This window comes from Ochotona curzoniae, unplaced genomic scaffold, assembly GCF_017591425.1.
Source record: "Ochotona curzoniae isolate NIBS_2020 unplaced genomic scaffold, NIBS_Ocur_1.0 patch106, whole genome shotgun sequence".
NCBI classification, from domain to species: domain Eukaryota; kingdom Metazoa; phylum Chordata; class Mammalia; order Lagomorpha; family Ochotonidae; genus Ochotona; species Ochotona curzoniae.
Window position 1 is genome coordinate 301,251 of NW_024466647.1, and position 22,504 is coordinate 323,754.

Below are 22,504 nucleotides of genomic sequence, written 5' to 3' on the forward strand. Positions count from 1 at the left end.
ATTGTTAAAAAGCACATTGAGAGGATCCTAAGTCATTTTAAGTGAGTTGATTTTACATGTAAATAAAGCATCAATACATAAAAATGAAAATTGAGGAAACAAGTTTTCCATCACTGAGAATTTCTGGAAAATAAAATTAATTGTATTTTCCCAAAGAAGAGCAATGTTAAATATGGGTTTATGTTATGTTTGGATTCAGCATTTAAATAAGTTATGGGTTCCCATCCAGCTCCCTGCTTGTGGCCTGGGAAAGCAGCCGAGGACGGCCCTATGCTTTGGGACCCTGTACCCGTGTGGGAGACCCGGAAGAAGTTCCTGGATCCTGGCTCTGGATTGGCACAGCACCAGCCGTTGTGCTCACTTGGGGAGTGAATCATTGAATGGAAGATCTTCCTCTCTATTTCTCCTCCTCTCTATATATCTGACTTTGTAATAAAAATAAATCTTAAATAAATAAATAAATAAGTTATTGGGCATACCTCACTTTGTCAAAAAACGTTAAAAAAAAAACTGCCTTAAAAGTCTATATAAATTTCTATTAAATGGGCCTAAATGGATGCCGTACATTGCCACAGGAACTTGGTGTACTGTAGATTGCACCTGGGATAAATGGATGACATCAAATGACAACAGTTGTTATGTATATATAACATTTTAAGCATTTTCCCTATCTTTAAATTTAGAATGTTGGTGAGGAAAGGGGTGGCGCAAGATTCTTCAGTCTGAAAAAAAAAATTCTTAAGTCTAAATATTTTTGGTAAATTTTCCTGAAACAAGCAGAGGCATCCTATCACCTGTTTAAGCTAAAAAGATTTTTTTTCAAAGAAAATGGTTTGGTAGGAGGCAATTTAATAGATGTCCCCATGCAACTCCTCATATATGTTCATTTTATTCACAGTTAAGATGAAAAAGTCTACCTAGCTTTTAGTGAGCTTGCTGTTACCAGGTAACTTTTTCATGCGTGAGAAATTGGTAAAAGGAGCTGTCTGACCACTGGCAGAAACTTGTAAAAGGAACTTTTTCTGCTAAGTTAGCCAAAAGGAATACAAATGAGCTGATCTTTGTTTATAGAGCAGAAAGCACTGTTCAGTCTGATATTCTGTCTTTGCTGGTATTTTCTCTATAAAGAAATCTAACGTGGCTAGGTGAACCTAAATTGTTTTGCATTCACTTCCTCAAGCTGGTGTTTTGGGGGGTAGTTTAATGGGTGGGTGTTTGGCAGATGGTGATGTCTGTTAGGTTAGTTGAGAATTTGTGGAATGTCTTTTATCAACATAAGGACATTTTATAAAGAATTAGTTAAAGGAAGCAGGTCACTTCACAAGACTGCTAGGAAAAAGCACCTGATCATTTGTAGCAATACTTAAGCTCTGCCATGACAATGTGAATTCACAAGTGTTCCCTATTAGGAACTACAAGAATTACTGTGGGCTGTTTTTCCTTGACTCGGTGCAGTCTGGGGGGCACCCTGGCCCCGAGGGCATCCATTCCGCCTTTTTTGCAGCTGTTGCCTGCCACGCAGCAAGCTCTGCACAAACCACTGTCCCTGCTCCAGCTGCTGCTTCTGGTTTTCTAACCGGCTCTGCCTCGCCTCCAGTTTCCAGGATTGCTGCTTCAGCTGCCGGCATTCCTTGAGTAAGCACTGGTTCTCCATGTGCACGCCCTGGCAGAACTTTAAATGGGACCGCTTTGCTGCTGATCTCAAGGCCTGGGCCTTCTCCTGATGCTCCTTCCTCTGTTTCTTATCCAAGAGCCTCGCATCAGGCTCATTCAGTTGTTTCTCTAACAAGGCCTTTTCTTTGAGGAACTGAGCGTGTCTCTCGCTGGCGCTCTGGGCTTCGATTCTGCTCTGCTCCTCCTGTAGTTTCTGGATCTGCAGGTCCTGTTTCTCCTTCAAGAGCGAAACATCTTTCAGCTCTTGCAGCTGCTGCTTCAGGCGGGCTTGTGCTTTTCTCTTCTGCAGCAGCTCAGCTTTCAGCACCGACAGCTTCTTGGCATATTTGGAGGTTAATCTTTGTCTCCGCCTCTTGACTGCCCCACTTTCTTGGATGTACTCTGTCCACAGCTTCGTGGGCTCCTTGGCCAATTCTTCAGTCTTGTGGGTCAGGTATTCCAGAAAGAACGTGTTTTCAGCCTGGAAGTGCAGCTTTTCCCTGTGCAGCTGCCGGGTGTCTTGCAGTAGGATCTGCTGCTGGGTCCGAGCTTCTTTGATTTGCGTGTCCAGCTCCCTCACCCTTGCCATTCTTTTCCGGATCCGATTTTCTACATTAGTTCGCTTGTGAGGCTGTAGAAGACTGTTTATTAAACTGAGATAGGACAGAGGGGGACTTTTGGGACTTTCAGGAAACCTGCAAGAAGAACAAAGGAAACATTTCTTTAATCAGTTTTTTTTTTGTGAAAATTGAATTTATATATTTTAAAATATTTATTTGCATTGGAAAGGTTGATTTACACAGAGAAGGAAAGACAGAGGGAAAGATCTTCAGTCTGCTGGCTTGGTTCCCAAGCGTCCACAACAGCCAGAGTTGAGCCGATCCAAAGTCAGGAGCCGGGAACTTCTTCTGGATCTCTCATGGAGGTGCAGGGTGCCAAGGGCTTGGATCATCATCCACTGACTGCTTTCAGGCCACAAGCAGACAGCTGGATAGGAAGTGGAGCAGCCAGGAAACAAACCAGCATCCATAAGGGATCCCAGTGTTTGCAAGGTGAGGATTTAGCCGCTGAGACAATGAACTGGGCCCTTAATTCATAATTAAAAAAAAAATTCCACAATTGGGGCCTGGTGCGATAGCCTACTGGCTAAAGTCCTCATCTTGCACGCACCGGGATCCCATATGGGCGCTGGTTCTAATCCCAGTATCCCTGCTACTTCCCATCCAGCTCCCTGCCTGTGGCCTGGGAATGCAGTCGAGGACAGCCCAAAGCCTTGGGACCCTGCACTCACGTGGGAGACCATGAAGAGGCTCTGAACTCTTGGCTTTGAATTGGCTCAGCTCTAGCTGTTGTGGCTTCTTGGAGTGAATCATCAGATGGAAGATCTTACTTTCTGTTTCTCCTGCTCTCTGTATATCTGACTGTCTAATATAAATAAATATATATATTTTTAAATCCACAATTGTCCTTTATTTATCCAATGAAGCATTTAAAAAAAAATGACTAGTAGGTGGCAACAGCCTAGCGGCTAAAGTCCTCACCTTGCACACGTCAGGGTCCCATTTGGGCACCGATTCTAATCCCAGCAGCAACACTTCCCATCCAGCTCTCTGCTTGTGGCCTGGGAAAGCAGTGGAGGACGGCCCAAAGCCTTGGGATCCCACACCCGCATAGGAGACCAAGAAGCTCCTGGCTTCAGATTGGCTCAACACGGGCCGTTGTGCTCACTTGGGGAATGAATCATCGGACGGAATATCTCTGTATATCTGACTTTCCAATAAAAATAAATAAATCTTTAATAAATAAAGATTATTTACTTATTTGAATGGCAACACATCTCCCCAAATCTGGTTCATCTTCCAAATGCCTGCAACTGCTAGGGCGGGGCCAGGAGCCAGGAATTCCCATCTGGATTGCTCAGCTGGGTCGCAGGGACCTGTAAGGAGCAACTTGAGCATTGGCCATGAAGACTCCTGCCATTTTGGACTTGGCACCATTTAAAATATCTGCTTCCCCTAGGTCCTGGCTTCCTTAAGATTCATACATGCTCCCTTTAGGTTCAAATTTGATTATCTGCCAATCTGTTGTAATCTCATAGCCTTGTTCCCACCAATCTGCTGTAACCTCATAGCACTGTACCTGGTGGTGCTAACCACCAGTCCGTCATTGGCCACCCCATGGTGCTACCCACTAATCCCTCATAGCCCCATGATGCCTCCCCCCAGCCATAAAGGAAATCTCCTCGTGCGTGCCACGCTGGTTCTTCTTGCTCTCCTCTTCTCTCCCCCTTCTCTTTCAGTGCCCTCTTGCCAGTATGGAAGAAGACACCTCTCTCCCTCTTTGCTTCTGCTCCTGTTTCCGCTGCCATCTTCCCTGCTGGAATAAAATTTGCATGGCTCACCGCATCTGGTATTTTGGCTTGTGATGGCAAACCGTCAAGAGCTTATACCGAAAAGAAGACCTTACAGAACCCAGGCACCTGGGCCAGCAGCGGCTGCTCGCTAGGTGCATGGCTCTTTAGACTGAAAGTGAGCGCTGAACTTGATCCCAGGCACTGAGACAGGGAATTGCCAATGTCCCAAGTGCTAGCTCAACCCAGCGGTGCATGCATCCACAACGCTCGCCCAACAAACTATTTTTGAGACCTGTCATATTCCAAACACTCTGCAAGGCTTGGGAAATACAACCAGGGGTGAAAATGACTGGGTGCGACCTGACAATTCGTAACAGACAAGCACTATAGCCCCAGGACATATTTTCTGTCAACCAGGTGCAGACAGATTTATGATGTCATCATAAGTGACAGAACCTAAGTGTGAAACTCAGATCTTAGGAACCAGATCCAAGGCTACAGAAGAAAAAGGCTGGATGATGGGGAGTACGAATACTTTTTCCAGCTCTTTCAGCATCCGCCCGGGGACTTGCCGGGGTCATGGAAGCTGTACTTCGCACTCACAGGCTCCTGGAGTCCAGCCTTTTATTGCAACCGCGCAGCTCACGGGCGGTGATGGCCGAGGAGCGGGCGCTCACATTAGGAGTTGTGAAGGTCGAAAGCTCTTGGAGTTGGTCGGTTTGGGCCTCCACCGGTCTCCGCATTGCCCAGCAACCCCAGGCATCCCATTTAGTTCCAGGTCTGGACAGTCCAGCCCGGAGCTGTTTAATCTCCTCAGGTGCAAAACAGGTTCTAGAGGGTAGGGGCCTAGCGTCTTCCGTCCTTGTTTTCTGGGATTCCAAAAAGAGCCGCACGCCCCTCTTTTTCGGGTTGTGGGGGGTTGGCCCTTGGGATCCCATCTCGTCTCCCGTCTCCCTCCCCGGGGTGCCAGGGACTGTCAATGCTGCTTCTCTCTCTTCTCAGCGCCTCTGGCTTCCGTCCCAACTGTCAGGAGCAGGCCTCCAGCCTCGGACCCGCTGCCCCAGGTGGCCGTCGAGTCTCGGCGTTCGACTCTATTCTCCCGCGCAATCTAGAACGTCGCAAAGGCCTCTCTAGCCGCAGCGCGTCTCTGTGGTGAGGGGCGGGGCTTGGGCGAAGATGGCGGCGCTCGCGGCGGCAGCGGAACCCCAGGCGTCTGGGGGTCCTCGCTCCCCCGTGTGTCTGTTGGTGCTGGGGATGGCGGGATCCGGGAAAACCACCTTTGTGCAGGTGACGGACACTGCGCGGGCGCTGGAAGGGGGCACGGGGGTTGTGGCGTGGAGGATAGACGGAGGTCGGTGGGGAATTGGAGATGCCGACGCGTGGTTTTGAGGGACTCGACTCTGGCTGTTGGGGTTCAGACTTAAAGGACCCTCGCCCGGCTTCCGTGGGTCCCTCTTCGCATCCTCAGTGCAGGCTTGGTTCGGCTTGCCACGATGTCCTGGTGAAATTACCAGCCTCTCAAAGGCAGAGCCTCTCCAGGCGCACTGGTTTTCGGTTAAGGTTGGCGGAGTTACTTATCGTGCCACCCTCGTGTTCCGGGCATGGGGAAACTATCGAAAGTGAGATTGACAAGGCTTTTACTGTCATGGAGCTCCTGTTTTAGCGGAGCGACCAGTGTAAGGAAATACATGGAGTGGGGAAGGCTCTGTTTGATGGGTGATCAGGAAAAGGAGCCCTGGAAGCGAGAACTGATGTTGGAAGTATTTCAGACGGAAGGAAGTAGTGGCAAAGTCTTGAAGCATGCTAAGTGAAGGAATGGACATTGGCTTGGCATCCCTGCCTTCTCTTCCCTCCAATCTTCTTCCCCCATTTCTGCAGAGGCTCACAGGACACCTGCATAGCCAGGGTTCTCCACCCTACGTGATCAACCTGGACCCCGCTGTGCACGAAGTCCCCTTTCCTGCCAATATTGGTGAGTGGAGCGTGCCAAGATTTGTGTAAAATATCCCAGAGAGAGTGGCAGGCCTCTGGCCTGCCGACTTTTTTAGTTTTCTTAGTTTTTCTTTCACTTGGATAGTCTTCAGTCCGTAGAGAGGCTTCTTCATAAATCACATTTTCTCTGTTCACCCTCTTCCCCGTTTTAAATACACAGACCTTTCTGTAACTTTAACAATACTCTGGGCCAGGTTAAGGTAGGAGCCAGGAACTCCATGCAGGTCTCCTCTGTGGGTGGTGGGACCCCAGTACTGGAGCCGTTGTGCACCACCTCTTGGGTTGTCTGTTGGCAGCAAACTGGAATGGAAGTAGTGGTGGGACTTGGTCCCAGGCCTCTCCGTGCGGGATGTACTTCCTTGACATGCTGTTTCTCAATGTTTGCCTCTTCCCCCAAGCTTCTCATGCCTCAGGCATAATAATAAAAGGTCATGTATTTAGAGGCAGAGATCAGGGCCCAGCGAGACAGTGTAGTGGTTAAAGTCCTCTCCTTGAACGCGCCAGGATCCCATATGGGCACCAGTTCTAATCCCGGCAACTCCACTTCCCATCCAGCTCCCTGTCTGGGAAAACAGTCAAGGATGGCCCAAAGCATTGGGATCCTACAGCTGCGTGGAAGAAGTTCCTGGCTCCTGGCTTCAGATTGGCATAGCTCCGGCCATTGCAATCCCTGGGGGGGTGAATCATTGGACAGAAGATATTTATCTCTATCTCTCCTCCTCTCTCTACATATCTAACTTTGTAGTAAAAATAAATAAATCTTATAAAAAAAAAAAAGAAAAATGCCTATAGGGTCCTCGGGCAGGGATAAAAGTGAGGACCTAGGAAGTCGATCCAGGCCGCCCATGGATGCAAGGCAAACACTGTTACCTCCCAGAGCTCCTGTCAGCCAGAAACCAACTGGGAAGTAAGGCCGGGTCAGAACCCTGCACTTCAACATAGGTCACCTGTGTCCAACTGTTAACCTAACCTCCAGACCAAACATCTGCCCTTTGTGCCTGTTTAGAAAGCTTGGCTGTGTTATTTGTTATTTGTCACCAGTGCACAATAAGCAGAATAACCAACTTTTAAATTTGAGCTCCCGTTTTCTGTATAGTCTCTGATTATAAAGATTTATTTTTTTATTGGAAAATCAGATATACAGAGAAGAGTAGAGACAGAAAGGAAGATGTTCTATTCACTGATTTACTCCCTAAGTGGCCACAATGGCTGGTGCTGAACTGGATGGGAAGCGGAGCTGCTGGGATAAGAACCAGCACCCATATCGGATCCCAGCGCATGCAAGGGAAGGACTCTAACCACTAGGCCACCGTACGAGGCCCAGCCTTCAATAATTTAAGGCATAGAACTTTGACCTTGTCTCAGACCATACTCTGCCATACCTTGAGGGCTCTTAACCAACATTCTTCAAGAATTACTTGACAGTTATCCTTGGAAAGAAGGGAGGCAACAAGAAGGTAAAAGAAATCAGTAGAAGAAAATGTTGGCCAGAGAGGCCTGCTAGGCTGGTCCTCATTTCTTGCTGGGAGGGAAGGTTTTGATAGGTTACCTTTCACCCCTCTGGTTTTATTTTCCCTCACAGTCTTACTGCCTTCTTTGATAGCCATTCAGTGATCTCAGCTGAAAGTCTCAGAGCAGTGTGAGAAGTCAGTCAGATACCGAGAGAAAGATTTCTTTTTTCCTCTGAGGAAGCAGAGGTGACTTGAGAGGGCTATTGGCTTAGGACATTAAGGCAGAGGGTTTTAAATGGTGTTTTTCTTTCATATCAAATGTATTTCTTTCCCCGCCTTCAGATATCCGTGACACTGTGAAGTATAAAGAAGTCATGAAACAGTATCCTTTTTTACATTGCTGCAGCGTTGACTCCCTCCAGGCTGATTTCTGTGTGTGATGGCTTTGAGAATGTTTTTGCCTTTCCTTTGAAATACACAAAAACATTGATTGTGCTTTAAAATCATTTTATTAGGAGGATGCAGAGTGAATGTGGAAGAGGCATTGTAGGTTATTGGAGTATTTTCGCTTCTGGGTTCCGTGTTATCAGTTCCCCTGTGTGCGGTGAGAGAAAGGGAAGGTGGCAGCTACCTGGGTGCTCAGGGCAGTACGGCCTGTGAGGATGCCTCCATTGATGCGCACCTCTGCAGACCTGGAGACTCAGAAATGAGTATGTGTGGTTCGATTACTTCTTAGGACACTGCGACCGGAAATGTGTGTACTCCCTGGGGTAACTCTCGGTGAATCAGCAGGCTGCTGGACTTGCGTAGATCAGAGATGAGAGCAAGATGGTCTTCATGGCTAAGGCCGGCAGCCTGCCACGGCTAGATGCAGCTCTCTGCTGTATTTTGGATCCTTTGTTTTCCTCTCCCTTTCTGGTCACCCCTAAAATGGTAAATGAATGAAGACCTTGATGGTGAATGTTTCCCTATGTGGTTAAAGTTGTGTGATAGTCAAGGGTTAGATTGCCAGAATCTGTTAATGGAGCATTGATGCTGTTTGGGTGACGTGGTAGGTGTGAGCTTTCTGATACAATCTGTAAGCAATTTAACTCCTCAACTTTGTGTATAGATACGGACTTGGGCCCAATGGTGGCATAGTGACCTCACTGAATCTCTTTGCTACCAGATTTGATCAGGTATGTTTGTTCTCCTGAGGATGGGCTGGGGAACAGGTGAGTGGGATGCTGGGACGGGCCAACAGGCGTGGAATGTAAAGAGAATGGGGCTTTTTACTTGTGACAAATGTTTACCTTCCATTAGGTTTTCTATGCTAACTGCTTTGGTAAGATTGTCTGACAGTAACTAGCTTTTTACACCAATATTGCTCCATGAGACAGGCAGTATCTGACCGTGCATCCAGATGCATGACTTGAGAGTGCTGGGGCAAACCCTGAGCTTCTCAGGGCCTCGCCCTGCCCCTGGGCCGTTGAAGCGCTGCCATTGCGGCTCTGCTGCTTCAGTCCATAAGTGAGAGCCCGGTTTGAGCAGCTCTTGGTGCCTGTCATGTGACTGTGCAGAGGGTCCCGGGATTTTGTGTTGAAGTCAGATCCTGTTGCAAGTGGCCTCTTTTTCTTTTAGGTGATGAAATTTATCGAGAAGGCCCAGAACATGTCTAAGTAAGTGCTTGCGGCTCAACTCCTCTCCATACTCTGCAGTTGATGTAGTTCTGGGTTTTTTCGAGAATTTGGGGGTAACACCAAGCTCTGAAAGCTTGAGACTGACATGAAACTACAAAGTAAACAAACAAAAGGCCAAGCATATCGTTAAGATGCTGTACAGTATGGAAGTAAATTTACTGTGATTTGCTCCCCCCACCCCCAAATTTGGTCTCCAATTTACATGGCTTATAAAAAGATATTTTGAAATATTGTATTCCTGCCTTGAAGAAAACTATATTTGTCAGCATTCAAGCCTTTGTAATAATATTTCTCTAACCTTTGTTTAAATACATGGTTCAGAGAAATAATATTCTAGTTTTAAAAGTAACACAATATAACACTTATTTAACTTGCTAATAGTTATTTCTGCCTGGCATAAACATACAATGTTTCCTGTGCCGGAATGTCTTCTAGTACTGTGCATGGCTAACACTAATTTCATGCTCTTTTTTGACACAGGTATGTCCTGATTGACACACCTGGACAGATTGAAGTATTCACGTGGTCAGCCTCTGGGACAATCATTACTGAGGCCCTGGTCAGTATTCTTAAACCTGTTACTTAGGTGGAAGGGAAGACTGGGTTAGCGTCCTTTTTTTTTTTTTAATTGTCCTGGAGTTAACAAGAGAGGGAGTGATGGAAGCTCTGCACACCTGCCTAAAGTGATTTCCCCTTGATAGGGAAGGTTGGAAAGGAGCTTGGCAGAGTGTGAGTCCTCTGACGAAGGCTCTGGTTGTTTTGTGGCTTTAGGCATCTTCATTTCCAACAGTTGTCATCTACGTAATGGATACATCACGAAGTACTAACCCAGTGACCTTCATGTCCAATATGCTCTATGCCTGCAGGTAATTAATTTTTGGTGGATATGGTATCCCATCGAATCAGGAGGCCTCTTTGTCTTGTTTCTTTGCTTTTGCTTTTTTTTTTTTTTTAAGGATTTATTTATTTTAATTGGAAAGGCAGGTTTATGGAGAGAAGAAAAGGCCGAAAGATCTTTCCTCCACTGTTTCACTCCCCAAGTAGCCACAATGGCCAGAGCTGAGCCTATCTGAAGCAAAGAGCTTCGAACAGGTCTCCCACACTGGTGCAGGGTCCCAAGGCTTTGGGCTGTCCTCTACTGTGCTTTCCCAGGCCACAAGCACAGGGAGCTGGATGGGAAGTGGAGTAACCGGGACACAACCCAGCATCCATCTGGGATCCTGGTGGATGCAAGGCAACAGTTTAACGGCTGAGCCATCCCTTTGTCCTGCCCCATCAACCTCCCCTCCCATTTTGCTTTTGAGGCCTGATTTGTGCTTCCTCAGATTTGCCTCTCATGTGAGTGGCTGTGAGTTAGGGGAAGTCGGGAGAAAAGAGGCTCAGGAGTTGTTGGCACCTTCTCATCTTCCTCCCCTGCTTGGTGCAGAAATAGTGGATTAGGACTATGAAGCTTTGGTAGTTGTTCCTAATTGAATGAAAACCACATCTGAATGAATGAGAGCCCTCTGGCCTAAGTGCTGTCTTTGTATATTATGATAGAGTGCAATTAACAAATGAGTAGCTAACTATGGATAAAAAGATTTATATGTAATTCTTACAAGGGCAGGTTTGTCCAAAATAGGGTGCCAACTATACTGTGTTGGTGCATTAAGACTGAAGAACAAGTCAAAATATTATTAAAGCTGAGATTAATTCTGAGAGTACAAAAACTGTCATCTTGTTGGATCTAAGAGATCCTGATCCAAACAGAAATCTGATGATTGACAATATTATTATCATATGAATTGTTTCAAAGACAATTATTAGCTTGATTTTAGTAATCAGTTCACCATATATATGTACATATGATTTATGTACCATATATATATATTTTTTTAGTCTCCTAAGTATATATATAATTTTCATTTGTCAATTATACCTCAGTAAAGCTGAGAGAAAAACGCTGAAACTTTTGTGGCATTTGTAAACGTTTTGCCTCAATCTTACTAAGGTATAACTGACAGAAATTGTACGTGTTGGTGTAGGCATTTAGCCTAGTAGTTAAGAGGTTAATTATCATGCCTATGTCTCATATCGAAGTATTTAGAATCATTTTACAGCTCCAGCTACTGATTAAATCTTCATTTTAAATGAAAATACGAATTTATTTTAAAGACATAGTGATGGGAAATTCTGAGGGATCCTCCCTTGGCTGGTTCACTCTCTAAATGGCTGCAATAGTCACGGCTGGGCCAGCCCACAGCCAGGTGCCACGAACTCTATGCAGGTCTCACGTGAGTGGCAGGGGCCCCAGTATTTCCACTGCTTTGCCTAGTACATTAGAGGGAAGCTGGATTGGAAGTGGAGCAGCTGGGACTCAAACAGCATTGCGGTATGGGTTACAAGTTGCAGCTTAATCTACAGCATCACAGTGCTGGCCCCATGATTCCAGCTTCCTGCTAATGTGTACTCTGGGAGGCGGTAGGTAATAACTCAAGTAATTGGGTTCCTGTCATTCAGGTGGGTTCCTACTCTCAGTTTTGCCCAGCTTAAGCCAGCAATTGTGGGGATTTGGGGAATGAACCTGCAGATGGGAACCATCTTTACCTCTCCAATAACAAAATCATTTAATAATTGTGTGTTTACATGGTATTTTTAGGGCTGAAAGGATATAAAGGCCAACATTGTAGCAAAGTAGATAAATCTGTAGCCCGCAATGCCCCTATCTCATGTGGGCGTCAGTTCAACTCCTCTTTGATCCAGTTGCTGCTAATGTGTCCAACAAAGCAGTCCAGGATGGCCCAAGTGCTTGGACCCCTGCATCCATGTAGCAGATAAGGAGAAAGCTCCTGGCTTCAGCCTGGCTCAGCTCCAACCATTGCTGTCATCTGGGGAGTGAAACAGCATATGGAGGGAAAATCTGTCTCCCCTCTCTAACTCTGCCTTTCAAATAAAATTTTTGAAAAAACGAATAACCTTTGTGGCACTTGCATCCTGCATGGGTACCAATTTAAATCCTGGCTGCTCCACTTCCAGATCTAGCCCCCTGCTTATGGCATCAGAAGGCAATGGAGGATAGCCCAAATTCTTGAACCTCTGCACCCTAATGGGAGATTCAGAGGAACCTTCTCGCTCCTGGCTTCAGATTGGCTCAGCTCTGGCCATTGCAGCCATTTGAGGGAGTTAGTGGATGAAAGAGCTGTCTATCTCTCCCTCTCTATCTCTGACTTTCAAGTTTAATAAATAAATTTTTTTAAAAAAAGGATGAAAGAAGATAAAATGTACAAGAATACTTGGCACAGTGTTCATACTGTTTTTAGTATTCATTAAATACAATTTTCACCTGAAAAAGGAGTTATTTTGTAAGAAGCAAACAAAAAGCTGGGTCAACATCAAAGCATTGTTACCCCCAGGGAGTGAGTGTATGTGTTAATGATGGGGTAGTTTTTCTCTTTGGAGAGAACATGTAAGTGTCATATGGAAAGGGATAACTAATTCTTTTGCAATCTGAACCCATTTCCTTTCTCTTAATCAGTAGGCTGCTACTGGTCAAGCAGCTTTGTCTAATAATGTCTTGTTGTTTGGTTTTCAGTATCTTATACAAAACCAAACTGCCTTTCATTGTGGTCATGAATAAAGTAAGTGGACTCTTCTGCTATTATTCAACGTTATATTCTCATCAGAACCTTGGGGGGTTGTCAGGAAGTTTTGGTGGGTGAGAAGGATTATTTCAGGTGCTGGGAATAGTTTGAACAAAATCATGGACACGTCCAGGAAATGGATTTAATCGAGGGGAAAGGGTTGTTATGAATGGTGTTTAGAGTTATTTGAAGGTACAGTAGAGTAGCCCCTCGACTATACCGTACAGACCATTGCAGGCAGCAGTTAGAAACAGAACTTCTTATGGCTTATTGCAGTGGAGAAGGAAATAGAGGAGACATGTATAGGGAAAGAAAATATGTATAGGGTATGTTCTTTGCTGTTTGCAAGTGAAAAATTACATTTTGTCTTTGCTTTATCTCTCACATCATTTCTGGTTGCTGATATTGACTTTTCTCTGCTACAGACCGACATCATTGATCACAGCTTTGCCGTGGAGTGGATGCAGGATTTTGAGGCTTTCCAAGATGCCTTGAATCAAGAAACTACATATGTCAGTAACCTGACTCGTTCTATGAGCCTGGTGCTAGACGAGTTTTACAGCTCACTCCGGGTAAACCTTCTTTCCTTCTCAGGCTGACAGTCCGTCCATAGCTTGCTGTCAGTGTGCATCCTCGGAAGTGGCAGGATGATCATTTAAACATACCAGTCACTGTCACCTACTAGGAGACCCAGATGGAGTTCCCTCTGGCCCAGCCCTGATTGTTAGTAACATTTGTGATAGGAGAGCTCAATGGAATCAGTAATAATGATGATAAAAAGAAAAGCTGTTGAAGTTTGTAAGATATGTAAGGAAGGAATGCCACCTTCAGAGAATTTGTGGTCTAGTTACAAAAGCTACATTCAGGATTGAATTTATGATAGATACGCAGAGGTAAGTTCTTTTAGAGAGATTGGGAGTTGGGATGATGGTTGTGATGGAACAGATCAAGATGAGGGATTTGGGAGAGCAGAGTGTTGTGCACATTTTTTTGGAGGAAGGATAAAAGGTTTACCTAAGCAAAAGTGGATGTAAGATATGAGAATGTCAGTTGTCTGAGCAAAGGTATTGACACAGCAGAAACTGGTTTGTTTTGCTTTGTTAGGGAGTGGTTAGTGAGTCCTGTGACTGGTTTGGTTCTAATTATATCCTTATTTTTCAACTCTTTATTTTCCATAAACTTATGTCCATGACTTTTGACTAGTTATGACTCCTTTGTTCTGCTTTAGCTTGGCTCTTTGCTGGAGACTTCTCAAAGTATCTAAACCTCTTTTTTGAAGATTTTATGATATTTGAACAAAATGTATTTCATTTGTAAGTAACAGAGTTTCTTCATTGGCTTTTGTGATGCTTTTTGGCAGGTGGTGGGTGTCTCCTCTGTTCTGGGTACTGGCTTAGATGAACTGTTTGTGCATGTCACCAGTGCTGCGGAAGAATATGAAAGGTGAGGACAAAGGACAGTGACATCGATGCATTCTTAGTGGCCCCTGGGAACTGATTTGAGAGCAGTTTTGCCAGGGAATTTTCCCTGTGTGTAAGTTGTAACATTAGCCTGTGTGTACTGGACCTGACCACACTTGGAGTAACAAATCCCTGTTAACTTTAAAGAAAAAACGGAAGTATATAACGGTTGAGAGCTGGATGGAGGTATATAGTGATTGAGAACAGGGGCTATACAGATTTTTCTCTAAAGAGTGTGATCACAAGTATTTTAGACTTGGATGACCTACTCACCTTTGACATTGTAGGAAAAAAGCATCCACAGATAGTTCATAAACATGATCAGGACTGTATTCCAATAAAACAGTGTTTACAAAACAGGCTGTGGGCTGGACCGGGTGCTGAAATCACCGTGAGGATTATTTGTGGAAATATGTATAAAGGACTTAGCACAATTGCTGACATACAGTGAGCACAGGGCTCTCCAGTGCTTGTTGTTCAGCCCCAGCACTGAGGATGTTGCCCGCTGCCTGGTTCAGGTGGAGCAGGCACTGGGTTTTGATTCCATAGGGGAAGGTTCCCAGTGTCTGAGGCTTGTTAGATTTGATGTTCAGTTAAAGTAATATCTTAGGAAAAGAGAAGTGATGTTGTGGGCAGGACAGGTTCTTTGATAAAGGAATTTAGAAGGTGTTTCTCTTTCCAGGGAGTATCGTCCTGAATATGAGCGTTTGAAGAAATCACTGGTAGGAAAGGAGGCAGTTTGTGTGCCTCGAACTGTTAAGAAAACAGTCTTAATCCTGATAACATTGATGCTTTTGTTATTTTTTATGTGTTTTTAAAATTTTTTCCATAGTTTTTGAGTTCTTCTTGATAAAATGTTATTTTTTTTTCCTTTTAAATGCTGGTTAATTTACATTTGTTAAGTTTGTGTACTTTTTGCCTGGATGTAGGAAGACCCTTTAATTACTTTTCTTATTTTTGTATTAAAATTTTTAAAAGCCAGACTTTTGTTATTGTATATGCTAAGCCCACCTTATGCTCGGCCTCCACTTCTAGTCCAAGGTCAGTTTTTATAAAGGCAAGATGTAGCACTTTGTTAAACAATTCTTACCAAAAATGATCAGATGCCTTGCCCACAAAGGCTTAGTTGGATCCTGCGGGTGCAGGCGTCCTCTGTGGCCCTTGGAGTTCTTAGGCCTTTCTTTATGCGGTTTCTGAATTCTCTGACTTGGCCTGCAGATCCTGACAATCTCAGATTCTGCTGCAATCTCAGCCCACACTGCACAGTGTTCCTGTCCCCTGACCCACCAGCTGTCCCTGTACTGTTTAAGGAACCTGTACTGTGTGTGTAATTCCTTGTCCCTGCTTACACATCTTGCATCTGATGAAGGGCTCTTTTTTGGAACAGGCCACCGCACAGAGTCAACAGCAAAAGGAACAGCTGGAACGCCTGCAGAAAGACATGGGCTCTGTGTCCTTGGACACGGGAGCTGCCAAAGGTAATGGAAGGTGTTTTGGTGTTAGAGCCAAGAGAGAATAGATGCTTGTGTTCCAACTCAGCCAAATGTATGTCTATGTCTATGTCTGTGGGAGAGAGAAAGGCAAGGGAAAAGGACATGGAGTTTATGTGCACACGTATGTACTATGTGTGTATACAAATGTATGTATACACACACATATGGTATACATATGTACTATGTAAGTATACAAATCTCTAGAAAAACTGTGTACAGCTATGCCACTTTGAGCCCCTCCCTTGAGCAGTTTTTGCTTTACTTAGGTAGAATACTAAATTTCAACTGTTAACATTTTTAATATTCTTCCCTCCCCCACTTCTTTATAGTTTATTTTGTTCTGATTTTACATTTATCAGGAAAGTGGCACAAGTGATACAAAAACATTGCCATGTATTGTTTGAGCAGTCCTAAAATGTTTGTGTGTGTATATATAATGTATTCATTTCCCTGAGCCATTTAAACATCCAGGCAAGGCTTGTGTCAATACAGGTAACACTGCTGCTTGGGACACTCTATCCCATATCCAAATGCCTGAGTGTGAGTCTGGTTCCCATACCAATTTCTTTTTTTTTTTTTAACATTTATTTTTACTGGAAAGGTGGATATACAGACAGGAGGAGAGACAGAGAGGAAGATCTTCCATCTGACGATTCACTCCCCAAGTGAGCGCAACAGCTGGAGATGAGCCAGTCCGAAGCCAGGAGCCAGGAGCTCTTCCGGGTATCCCACATGGGTGCAGGGTCCCAAAGCTTTGGGCTGTTCTCGACTGCTTTCCCAGGCCACAAGCAGGGACCTCCCATACCTATTTCTGCTAATATACCTGGGAGGTGATTACTGCCACCCATGTGGGAGACCCCAGTCAAATTCCAAGCACCCCCTCTCTCATATTGCCTTTTAAATACATAATAAAGACTTTTTCTTAAAAAAAAATTGGAGAGGCAGATCATATTTATGGAGAAATGGAGATACAGAGAGAAAGATCTTCAGTCCACTAGTTCACTCCCAAAATGGCTGCAACAGCCATAGCTGAGCTGATCGAAAGCCAGGAGCTTCTTCTGGGTCTCCCACACTGCTGCAGGGTCCCAAGGCTTTGGGCCATCCTCGACTGGTTTCCCAGGCCACAAACAGGGAGCTGGATAGGAAGCAGAGCAGCCAGGACATGAATTGATGGCCATATGGAATGCCAGAACTTAGAAGGTGAGGACTTAACCATTGAGCCATCACACCAGGCCCATAATTAAAGACTTTTTTAGAAAGTAACTTAATAGGAACCAGAATTGTGGCACACAGGTGATGCCAGCATCCCCAGTTTGGTCCTACTTGCTCTGTCCAGCTCCCTGCTAATGTGCTTGGGAAGGCAGCAGAAGATGGCCCAAGCACCTGGGCCACTGCATCCACACTGGAGATTGGGTGAAGCGCCTGGATCTTGGTATCAACCTGGCCATTCATGGCCATTGCAGCTGTCTAGGGAGTGAACTAGTGGTTGGAAAATGAGGATGCTTCCTTAGCAGCCCGTGTTTTTCTCAGACTCACTAGCACATTGAGTCTGTTGATTATCTTTACCTTCATAGAACAACTCCTTCTAAGCTCTGAACCAGTGAAAGAGAGGGACACTCAAGATAAGCTTTTGGCAGTCATTTTCTTCAGTTTAAAAAAATGGGATTGGGATGGGTCAGTGCTGTGGCACTGCTTGGTAAGCTGCTATCTGCAATGCCGGCATCCAGATGGGCACTGTTTCTAATCCTGGCTGCCACTTTTAATCCAGCCCCCAGCCAATGGCCTAGGAAAAGCATACATAGGCAGATAACTCATGTTCTTGGGCTCCTGCACACATGTGGGAGACCTGTTGTGCCTTGTTGCAAACTGTCCCAGCCCTTGCCATTGTGGCCATTTGGGGAATGAAGCAGCAGGTGGAAATTCTCTGTCTCTTCTCTCTCTGTAACTGACTTTCTTTTTTTTAAAGATTTTTTTGGGGGGCCCGGTGGCGTGGTCTAGTGGCTAAAGTCCTCACCTTGAACGCGCCAGGATCCCATATGGGCACCGGTTCTAATCCTGGCGGCTCTGCTTCCCATCCAGCTCCCTGCTTGTGGCCTGGGAAAGTAGTCGAGGACAGCTCAAAGCCTTGGGACCCTGCATCAGTGTGGGATACCCGGAGGAAGTTCCTGGATCCTGGCTTCAGATCAGCATAGCATTGGCCGTTGCGCTCACTTGGGGAGTGAATCGTCGGATGGAAGATCTTCCTCTCTGTCTCTCCTCCTCTCTGTATATCTGACTTTCTAATAAAATAAATAAAAATCAGCAAATGTTGCCTCAGGTAGTTAAGGTCCCAGTCCCCATATGAGATACGTGGGGTGAAAGCCTAGCTCTTGGGTTTGCACCTGTTCCAACCCTGGCATTGGTGGCTCTGGGAAAGTGAACCAGCCTGATAATTATTATTTCTATCTCTGCATCTTGAAGAAGAAATGGAAGCTTAAGATCTTTTTAATATGACTGCATGAACTATTGGGATCCTGAAAATAGTTTGTTAACTAATCACTGGAAATATCTAGTTTTGCTAACAAGACAACTAGGAGAACTTTGATCTTCTGTGTGTTTGTCATGAGCACTCACTGATTCTGAACCACCTTTGTGAGGCGGCATGCGTGCTGACAGGTGTTTTCCCTGTAGACAGTCTGTCTCCAGCGCTGGACCCTTCTGACCTGATTCTGACTCGAGGAACCTTGGATGAAGAGGATGAGGAAGCTGACAGCGATACTGATGACATTGACCACAAAGGTGAGGGGGCTGAGGTGGCTGTGAAAACACAATGGCCACTTAGCCCTACTGTGTTTGGTCAGGAGTTTCTCGGGTTTGAGAGAAGAGCTTAAGCTTGCAGGCAGTGATGGGGAGAGAGGAGACAAGCAAGGGTCCAGCTTTGAGCAAGCTGCCCACATTGAGAGTTCCTGGTCCCTGTGTAACAGGTAATGCTGGCTGCTCTCTTGTCTTGTGTCTTCTCATTCTTGGGTCTAATTTTGTTAGTATAAGGAATCTAGGATTTTTGTTGTTATCAGTTTTTAAACTCTACACAAGGAGTTTTAGCTGAGACCAAAACCAATCAGAAAGGACTTAAGAGTGCAGATGGAATTACTCTGGAAATCTTGTTCCAAATGAGACAGTATTATGAACTGTGCGAGAATTTAGGCCTTAGCTGTGAACAAGAGCAAATCCCACTTTACTGTCCAGCTGGATGCTAATTTGTAAAGTATCTCATTCAATCAGTTTGCTGAGATTTGATTTCTAAATGGCAAAATTCCTCCCTTTTAAATATAAGAGAGTACTTCAGAAACTTTCTGGAAAATGAAATAAGAGATAAATTTATTTTCATGCAAATTATAAAAATCCATGCATATGAAGGATCATCAAAAAGCCATGAGAAACATGAATTATGAAAAACTATCCATGGATTTTAATATTTTTGCATCAAAAGAAACTTACTTTTTATTCTATAAACTTCAAAAGTGCTCTCTTTGGTTTTAATGTTTTAACAAATATATCTAGTCTTATAACTATCATCACAATCAAAATATACAATACTGGTTACCCTAAATATCCCACCTGTCCCCCTTTTATTCAGTTGCCTTCCTAAATATAGTCTTTTGCAACCACTGACATATCCATTCCTATAACTGTGCCTTTTCCAGAAGGCCACATACATGGACTCATGGTATTCAGCCTCTTGCACTACTTTTCTTTCAGTTGGCATAATTTTTGCATGAATCAGTGTTTTATTTTGGGGGAGGTTAATATTTTGTTATGTATATGTACCAAAGTTTGTATGTCCCTAGCTGGTTAACATTTGGGTTCATTTGATCTGTTACAAATAAAACTGCTGGGTAGGCATTTGGTGCAGTGTTTAAGACCCTGCTTGAGATGCTCACATCCCATTTCAGAGTGCCAATTTGATTCCTGGCTCCATTTCTGATTCCAGATTCCAGTGACTTTGCACCCTGAGAGTTAGCAGAAATGGACCAAGTCTTTGGGTCCCTGCCACTCTCATGGGTGACCTAGAGCAAGTTTCTAGCTCCCAGGTTTGACATGACTCCAAGTCAGTCCTGGCTATTACAGACATTTGGGAAGTGAACCAGCACATGGAAGATAGATTTCTGTCTCTTGAATAAATTGAAAATTAAAAGGTGAACAAAACTGCTATAAACATTTACAAATGTACATTTTTCATGTTTTCATTTCTTGTTAAAAATATTACCAATGAGACTTTTTAATTACTAATTTTTGAAGGTACTCTGAACTACTTCTAAAGAAACTACATTTTGGGCAACATGATAATTAATAGCATGCTTCTAGGAGACATTGCCTTACTGAGAGAGGTGAAACCTAGTTTTGTAAAAATAACATGTCATGGTTAGGTGACAGGAACTCTAATACAGTAGTAAAAGAATTTAAAAAGAATCACCCTTCTTTTTTACTTACAGTTACAGAAGAAAGTCATGAAGAGCCAGCATTCCAGAATTTCATGCAAGAGTCAATGTCACAGTACTGGAAGAGAAATGACAAATAGAAGACTTCAGGCAACTCTGTTTCTAGCAGTCCGTAATTTGGGGACTCCAGCTGGAGATGACTGTAAAGGAGTTTTGTTCAGAGTAGTGGTTTCTCGTAAGGAAATCTCGTGGCTCCAATGTAGTCAGTGATAAAAGCTCCCTGGGTCCTCAGGCAGATGCTGGTTCTCCCCTGGCCTCTTCCTGGTGTTATGCAGGAAAGGACTGAACTGACTGTTCTTGGAAGTCGATTCTCTTCAAACCTAACTTAAGTTCAAGTTTTATCATTTGAACTCAAGTACTTTTGCTGCTGATGTATGGAAATAACTTGGGTTTCCTCGTGATTACTTTAAGCTCTCTTTCTGAACTGGAGCTCTGGTTGCTGCTTCCCGACATCTTGCCCTTGGCCCTGTGTGAGGGGAGCTGCCTGTTGGCAGACATGCAGAGGGGAAGCCTGAGCGGGGTCACAGTGGCAGTGCAGTCCCCTAGGCAACCAGTCATGTAGATCCTAGCACAGGTTTGTTAAAGTGGGGAAAACATGTTTAATGAGTAAGAATTCCATTGCAGTGGTGACTTGCATAAAGATGTTTTAACTTTATTGTAAGCTTCCTGTAACAATTTCATATCAGAAAGTAATTTAATCAGATTCAATTCTCCTGCTCAATATGAGGCTTATTATTAAAGCCACATGTCCAAATCTGTCTCAGTATAGAGGTGTGATTTTACTACAACAGTTTCCCATATACACATAACCTGGTAGCCAGGTACAGAGTCCTGTTTGTGTTGAACTTCATACAGAGAATCCTTAGTGTTGATTTGAAGGCTGGATAAGGTGCTATTTCCTGTGCAACACTCATTACAAAGATTTGTGCTGCCTCAACAATCTGACAGGGTCTTAAAACAGCACAGTCTGTCAAGGAATTTTCTTCCTGCCCGGGCTGCACTCCAGTTTTGTGGTTCTTAGTGTCACCTGGGAAACTGTTAAACTCCCCCTTGAAACCTGAATCGCCGACTCTGAGAAGGGCAGCACAGCAATGTTTAAAAAGTCACAAGTCTTAAGAACCACTGCTTCAACTCAAACAGCCTGTTCCATGCTACCAGGCCAGATGAGTCTAGGCATCACTACTCACAGGATTTGCCTTATTAAACTACTCTGATCTTGCCCATCTGGTGACTTCTAAAGCAGTAACAGTATTTTTGCCTTGCTATGAAGTACTGATTTCAACATTCTATAACTAATGAGAACCGTTGGCCTAAAATGTGAATGTGTTAGGAGGTGAAACTCTGAGCAGACTTCTTGTCCCTTTTGTGCCTTTGTGTCCCACATGCTGTACACTCCCTACAGGCAAGGACTAAGTCTTCATCTTTGTGTTCCTTGAATAGGATCAGCACATAGTATTTACTCAGTAAATATCTGCCAGCTGAATGTTTATGCAAACTATCTTATGGCCATTACATTAATAAGGGAAAATGAAGTGAAGACTTGGATGGAAAAGACTTGGGTAAAAGTTACCTGTTAACAGCTAAAGTATGACTTTATTTTGTTGCTATCATATTCATCATTATTCCCAATGTTTGGGACACTTCAGGTACTCAGTAATGTGCTAATTAAATTCTTGTTTTTGGTCTCTAGTAAAAGAGTGATTTAAATTTTGCAAGTCTTACATTCTATAAGAGAACACCAAATTCGAGCCATGAATTTAACATGCTAACATCCACTACTGAGGTATAAAGCCTCTTTTGCTAATTGATCCTACTCTATAGCTTTATATCATTTAATACATACTGACTCAGATGCCAAGCACTGTAGATTCTGTACTGGACGAGTAACCACAGCAGAGCTGTTGCTGACCTGGTGGAAAGCTGCAAGGTGTGCTATTGGTGACCTAAAGGCTACCCATCTGGGAGAGGCACAATGTCCAGGTGTAGGCATTCTGATAGGAAGGGACTGCTCTCTGAAAACCTAGCCGTAGACAGCAACTGCTTGCTTCCCTCACAAAAGGGAAAAAAGAAACAAAAGAGAACATGGTAAAAAAAATATTTAAAAGTCTGGGGATTGATGCTGTGGCTCAACAGAGTAATCCACCTGCTAGTGCCAGCATCCCATGTGGGCACAGTTCATGTCCCGACTGTTCCACTTCCCATCCAGCTTTCTGGTTCTGGCCTGGGAAAGCAGTACAGGATGGCTTAAGGCCTTAAGCCCCTGTACCCATGTGGGAGACCCGGAAGAATATCCTGCTTCAGATTGGCTCAGCTGCAGCCATTGTC

The 22,504-nt window shown here is 44.3% G+C and overlaps 2 protein-coding genes across 3 annotated transcripts; one reads left to right on the forward strand and one right to left on the reverse strand.

Moving 5' to 3' along the window:
* Positions 1 to 1,405: 1,405 nt before the first annotated feature.
* LOC121166262 (coiled-coil domain-containing protein 121-like) lies at positions 1,406 to 4,944 on the reverse strand. The gene is made up of 2 exons (XM_040995368.1): positions 4,610 to 4,944; positions 1,406 to 2,348 (listed from the first exon to the last, which is right to left on the reverse strand). Exons 1-2 carry the CDS (start codon positions 4,942 to 4,944, stop codon positions 1,406 to 1,408), a joined length of 1,278 nt encoding a protein of 425 aa, XP_040851302.1.
* A 209-nt stretch (positions 4,945 to 5,153) lies between these two features.
* On the forward strand, positions 5,154 to 20,740 carry LOC121166278 (GPN-loop GTPase 1). 2 transcript variants are annotated; one of them, XM_040995403.1, is made up of 14 exons: positions 5,154 to 5,293; positions 5,885 to 5,978; positions 7,792 to 7,831; positions 8,561 to 8,627; positions 9,070 to 9,107; positions 9,609 to 9,687; positions 9,900 to 9,994; positions 12,700 to 12,745; positions 13,174 to 13,320; positions 14,109 to 14,191; positions 14,891 to 14,930; positions 15,596 to 15,686; positions 18,372 to 18,479; positions 20,174 to 20,740. In XM_040995403.1, exons 1-14 carry the CDS (start codon positions 5,183 to 5,185, stop codon positions 20,257 to 20,259), a joined length of 1,125 nt encoding a protein of 374 aa, XP_040851337.1. In that variant the 5' UTR covers positions 5,154 to 5,182; the 3' UTR covers positions 20,260 to 20,740. The 2 variants fall into 2 exon arrangements, with proteins under 2 accessions (XP_040851337.1, XP_040851338.1); XM_040995404.1 differs by having other exon boundaries at positions 5,178 to 5,293; positions 15,596 to 15,696; positions 18,376 to 18,479.
* Positions 20,741 to 22,504: the final 1,764 nt, after the last annotated feature.